Source organism: Ammospiza caudacuta, chromosome 37 (genome assembly GCF_027887145.1).
Source record: "Ammospiza caudacuta isolate bAmmCau1 chromosome 37, bAmmCau1.pri, whole genome shotgun sequence".
Lineage (NCBI taxonomy): Eukaryota > Metazoa > Chordata > Aves > Passeriformes > Passerellidae > Ammospiza > Ammospiza caudacuta.
Window position 1 is genome coordinate 99,682 of NC_080629.1, and position 6,359 is coordinate 106,040.

A 6,359-nucleotide genomic window follows, 5' to 3' on the forward strand; every position below is an offset into this window, starting at 1 on the left:
GTAGGAACGCACCTGAGCACACCTGGGCACACCTGGCAGGGGTAGGAACACACCTGGGCACACCTGGACACACCTGGGCATATGTGGGATGTAGCTGGGCACGCCCGTGATACACCTGGGCACACCTGGGAGGGGTAGGAACACACCTGGGCACACCTGGGCACACCTGGGCACACCTGGCAGGGATAGGAACACACCTGGGCACACCTGGGAGGGGTAGGAACACACCTGGGCACATCTGGGCACACCTGGGATACACCTGGGGGGGGAAACGGCAAAATTTGGGCAAAAATGGGTGAAAATTGGGGGAAAATTGGGGGTTTGGGGGCACCTGGGCACGGCAGGGCGGGAAAATTGGGGAAATTTGGGGGAAAATGGGTGAAAATTGGGGGATTTGGGCACACCTGGGGGGGAAAACTGACAAAAATTGGGGGAAAATTGGGGAAATTTGGGGGTTTGGGGGCACTTGGGCGCAGCTGGGAATGGAAAACGTCCCCAGTGTCCCAAAATGACCCAAAATGTCCCAAAATTTTCAGATTTTCTGCGTCCTCAGGGGCCTCTCCCTGTCCCTTTTCCTGTCCACAAAAACCCCAAAAAACCCAAAAAACCCAAAAACCCCCAAAACCCCAAAATACCCAAAACCCCAAAAACCCCAAAATCCCCGAAAACCCAAAATGTCCAAAATTGCCGATTTTAACCCAAAATGTCCCAAAATTTTCAGATTTTCAGCGTCCACGGGGACCTCTCCCTGTCCCTGTTCCTGTCCACGATGACCCCAAAAACCCCAAAAACCCCAAAATACCCAAAACACCAAAAAATTCCCAAAGATCAAAAATGTCCAAAATTGCTGATTTTAACCCAAAATGTCCCAAAATTTTCAGATTTTCTGTGTCCACGGGGGCCTCTCCCTGTCCCTTTTCCTGTCCACGATACCCCAAATTCTTGAAAAACCCCAAAATCCCGAAAAACCCCAAAAAACCCCAAAAACCCCAAAACCCCCCAAAATCCAAAATGTCCAAAATTTCTGATTTTAACCCAAAATGTCCCAAAATTTTCAGATTTTCTGCGTCCACGGGGGCCTCTCGCCGTCCATCCAGACCCTGGACCAGATCCGCACCATCGACCGCAAGCAGGAGGTGCCGCACGACGGCCCCATGTGCGACCTGCTCTGGTCCGACCCCGAAGGTACCCGGGCACACCTGGGCACACCTGGGCACACCTGGGCACACCTGGGCACAAAAAACCCCGAGAAAATCCGGCAAAAATTAAAAAAATCCCGAAGGTTTTAGCCCAAAATTCAGGAAATTGGCCCCAAAAATCAGTGAAATTCACTGAAAAATTCAATTTATTGGGCACAGTGAGGGACACCAAAAAAACCCCCAAAAAATCCTAAAAAAATCCCAAAAATTTGACCCCAAAATTCACAAAATTGGCCCCAAAAATCAGCGAAATTCACTGAAAAATTCAATGTATTGGGCACAGTGAGGGACACCAAAAAAACCCCAAAAAATCCTAAAAAAATCCCAAAAATTTGACCCCGAAATTCACAAAATTGGCCCCAAAAATCAGCGAAATTCACTGAAAAATTCAATGTATTGGGCACAGTGAGGGACACCAAAAAAACCCCAAAAAATCCAAAAAAATCCCAAAAATTTGACCCCAAAATTCACAAAATTGGCCCCAAAAATCAGCGAAATTCACTGAGTTGGTGTCAGTGAGGGACAGCTGGCACACCTGGGCACACCTGGGCACACCTGGGCACACCTGGGCACAAAAAACCCCGAGAAAATCCGGGAAAAATTTAAAAAATCCCGAAGATTTTAGCCCAAAATTCACAAAATTGGCCCCAAAAATCAGCGAAATTCACTGAAAAATTCAATGTATTGGGCACAGTGAGGGACACCAAAAAAACCCCAAAAAATCCAAAAAAATCCCAAAAATTTGACCCCGAAATTCACAAAATTGGCCCCAAAAATCAGCGAAATTCACTGAAAAATTCAATTTATTGGGCACAGTGAGGGACACCAAAAATCCTAAAAAAATCAAAAAAATCCCGAAGGTTTCAGCCCAAAATTCACGAAACTGACCCCAAAAATCAGCGAAATTCGCTGAAAAATGTCACCAAAAAAACCCAAAAATCCTAAAAAAATCCCAAATATTTTAGCCCAAAATTCAGTAAATTGACCCCAAAAATTCACTGAAAAATTCCCCGAGTTGGCGCCAGTGAGGGACACCTGGCACAGCTGGCACAGCTGGCACAGCTGGCACACCTGGGCACACCTGGGCACAAAAAACCCCGAGAAAATCCGGGAAAAATTTAAAAAATCCCAAAGATTTTTGGGGGTTTTTTTCCCTTTTTTTGGGTATTTTTTATCTCACCTGTCCCTCACCTGTCCCGAATTCTATGAATTTTTAATCGAATTTTTTGTTGCTAATTAATCCAAATTTTATCATAAAGCCCCCAAATTTTTTGCGATTTTTTTTGGGGTTTTTTCCTTTTTTTTGGAAAAAAAAACCCCAAATATTTTGTGATTTTTTTGGGGTTTTTCTCCCTTTTTTTTGGGTATTTTTTATCTCACCTGTCCCTCAATTGTGACCAATTCTGTGAATTTTTAAGTGAAATTTTTTGGGTCCAATTCATCCTAATTTTACCCTAAAAACCCCAAATTTTTTGCGATTTTTTCGGGGTTTTTTCCTTTTTTTGGAAAAAAAAAACCCAAATATTTTGCGATTTTTTCGGGGTTTTTTTTCTCTTTTTTTTGGGTATTTTTTATCTCACCTGTCCCTCACCTGTCCCGAATTCTATGAATTTTTAATCGAATTTTTTGTTGCTAATTAATCCAAATTTTATCATAAAATCCCCAAATATTTTGCGATTTTTTCAGGGTGTTTTTTCCTTTTTTTGGGTATTTTTTATCTCACCTTTCCCTCACCCGTCCCCAATTCTATGAATTTTTAATCGAATTTTTTGGTACCAATTCACCCAAATTTTATCGTAATTTACCCAAATTTTTTGCGATTCTCACGGGGTTTTTTTTCGTTATTTTCCCCCTTGGCGTGTCCTTGGCGTGTCGCTGACGTGTGTGGCGTGTCCTTGGCGTGTCAGACACCACGGGCTGGGGCGTGTCCCCGCGCGGCGCGGGTTACCTGTTCGGCTCCGACGTGGTGGCGCAGTTCAACGCGGCCAACGAGGTCTCCATGATCTGCCGCGCCCACCAGCTCGTCATGGAGGGCTACAAGTGGCACTTTGGGGAGACCGTGCTCACCGTCTGGTCCGCGCCCAATTACTGCTACCGGTATGCAAATTATATGCTAATGAGGTCTTAATTATGTGGGTTTGGGTTGGGAGTTACCTGGGGGACAGGTGGGGCGGGGGGCTCGTCATGGAGGGCTACAAGTGGCACTTTGGCGAGACCGTGCTCGCCGTCTGGTCCGCGCCCAATTACTGCTACCGGTATGCAAATTATATGCTAATGAGGTCTTAATTATGTGGGTTTTATGCAGTGCTATGTGTTGGGTGTAATGGGGTTGGAGTCACACCTGTACGGGAGCTAACGGGGTCCAGGTGTGCAGGTCTTGACAGAGGTAGAGGAGTGGAAATGGTGCCTGATTGCTGTTTATTTTATGCTAATTATATGCTAATTAGGTGGTAATTGTGCAGTGAATTATTGGGAGTTACCTGGGGGACAGGTGGGGCGGGGGGCTCGTCATGGAGGGCTACAAGTGGCACTTTGGGGAGACCGTGCTCACCGTCTGGTCCGCGCCCAATTACTGCTACCGGTATGCAAATTATATGCTAATGAGGTCCTAATTATGTGGGTTTTATGCAGTGGTTAATAGGGTTGGTCACACCTGTACGGGAGCTAACGGGGTCCAGGTGTGCAGGTCTTGACACAGGTAGAGGGGTGGAAATGGTGCCTGATTGCTGTTTATTTTATGCTAATTATATGCTAATTAGGTGGTAATTGTGCAGTGAATTATTGGGAGTTACCTGGGGGACAGGTGGGGCGGGGGGACACCAGCTCGTCATGGAGGGCTACAAGTGGCACTTTGGGGAGACCGTGCTCGCCGTCTGGTCCGCGCCCAATTACTGCTACCGGTATGCAAATTACATGCTAATGAGGTCCTAATTATGTGGGTTTTATGCAGTGGTTAATAGGGTTGGTCACACCTGTACGGGAGCTAACGGGGTCCAGGTGTGCAGGTCTTGTCAGAGGTGGAAAGGTGGAAATGGTGCCTGATTGCTGTTTATTTTATGCTAATTATATGCTAATCAGGTCCTAATTATGCGTTTATTTACTGGGGGTTGCGCTAAGGACAGGTGTGGTTTGGTCACACCTGTGCAGGCAGTGATGGGCTCCAGGTGAGCAGCTCTGGGCAGGGATAGGAAGGTAAAAATGTGGCCCAATTACTGTTCATAATATGGTAATGATATGCTAATTAGGTGCGAATTAGATGGTAATTATATGGAGGTTCTATGAGGTGCAGGTGTGGTTTGGTCGCACCTGTGCAGGCAGTGATGGGCTCCAGGTGAGAGGGTCTGGAGAGGGATTGGATGATGAAAATCGGGCCCTTTTACTGCTACTGGTATGCTAATGAGATGCAAATGGCATGCTAATGAAGTGTTGTTTAATTCGGAGTTAAGTTCGCGACAGGTGTGGTTTGGTCACACCTGTGCAGGCAGTGATGGGCTCCAGGTGAGCAGCTCCAGACACGGGTGGGAAGGTGGGAATGGTGCCTAATTACTGCTATTGGTATGCTAATCAGATGCTAATTAAGTCTTAATTATGTCGTAAATAATTGGGGGTTGTGCTAAGGACAGGTGTGGTTTGGTCACACCTGTGCAGGCAGTGATGGGCTCCAGGTGAGCAGCTCCAGACACGGGTGGGAAGGCAGGAATGGTGCCTAATTACTGCTATTGGTATGCTAATCAGATGCTAATTAAGTCTTAATTATGTCGTAAATAATTGGGGGTTGTGCTAAGGACAGGTGTGGTTTGGTCACACCTGTGCAGGCAGTGATGGGCTCCAGGTGAGCGGCTCTGGGCAGGGATAGGAAGGTGAAAATGTGGCCCAAATACTGTTCATAATATGGTAATGATATGCTAATTAGGTGCGAATTAGATGGTAATTATACGGAGGTTCTATGAGGTGCAGGTGTGGTTTGGTCGCACCTGTGCAGGCAGTGATGGGCTCCAGGTGAGAGGGTCTGGAGAGGGATTGGATGATGAAAATCGGGCCCTTTTACTGCTACTGGTATGCTAATGAGATGCAAATGACATGCTAATGAAGTGTTGTTTAATTCGGAGTTAAGTTTGGGACAGGTGTGGTTTGGTCACACCTGTGCAGGCAGTGATGGGCTCCAGGTGAGCAGCTCCAGACACGGGTGGGAAGGTGGGAATGGTGCCTAATTACTGCTATTGGTATGCTAATCAGATGCTAATTAAGTCTTAATTATGTCGTAAATAATTGGGGGTTGTGCTAAGGACAGGTGTGGTTTGGTCACACCTGTGCAGGCAGTGATGGGCTCCAGGTGAGCAGCTCCAGACACGGGTGGGAAGGCGGGAATGGTGCCTAATTACTGCTATTGGTATGCTAATCAGATGCTAATTAAGTCTTAATTATGCGTTTATTTACTGGGGGTTGCGCTAATTACGGATGGGACACCAAGGGGGCGGAGCTTGGCGCAGTCAGGTGGGGCCGGGCTGTCCAGGTGAGCTGGGCAGGTGACAACTCCGTTAAGAATTCTACTAAAACGGAATAATGACATGCAAATTAGGTGCAAATGAGATGTAAGTGACGCATACAATGCATATGAGATGCAAATGAGGATGGGGGCGGGGCTTGGGGCACTCAGGTGTGTTGGGGTTCTCCAGGTGAGAACCCTTAAGAATTCCACTAGAGCTGAGTAGTGAGTTGCCAATTAAGCATAAACGCCATGCAAATGAGATGCTAACGAGGTGCCGACGCCCCCGGCAGGTGCGGTAACGTGGCGGCCATCTTGGAGCTGGACGAGCACCTGCAGAAGGAGTTCATCATCTTCGAGGCGGCGCCGCAGGAGACGCGCGGCATCCCCGCCAAGAAACCCGTGGCCGATTACTTCCTGTGACGCACCTGGGCACACCTGGGCACACCTGGGCACACCTGGGTATGGCTAGGGTACACCTGGGTATGGCTAGGATACACCTGGGCACACCTGGGTATGGCTGGGGTACACCTGGGCACACCTGGGTATGGCTGGGGTACACCTGGGTATGGCTAGGATACACCTGGGCACACCTGGGTATGGCTGGGGTACACCTGGGCACACCTGGGTATGGCTGGGGCACACCTGGGCACACCTGGGTATGGCTGGGGCAC

The 6,359-nt window shown here is 47.7% G+C and overlaps 1 protein-coding gene across 2 annotated transcripts in view; it reads left to right on the top strand.

The window, feature by feature from the left end:
- PPP4C (protein phosphatase 4 catalytic subunit) overlaps positions 1 to 6,139 on the top strand; it is a 29,971-nt gene extending 23,832 nt beyond the window's left edge. For both annotated transcript variants that reach the window (XM_058823064.1, XM_058823063.1), the window contains 3 exons: positions 1,059 to 1,185; positions 3,107 to 3,296; positions 5,979 to 6,139. In XM_058823064.1, the coding sequence (XP_058679047.1) occupies positions 1,059 to 1,185; positions 3,107 to 3,296; positions 5,979 to 6,108 (447 nt within the window). In that variant the 3' untranslated portion in view covers positions 6,109 to 6,139. The remainder of the gene's footprint in view (positions 1 to 1,058; positions 1,186 to 3,106; positions 3,297 to 5,978) is intronic.
- The last annotated feature ends 220 nt before the right edge of the window (positions 6,140 to 6,359 follow it).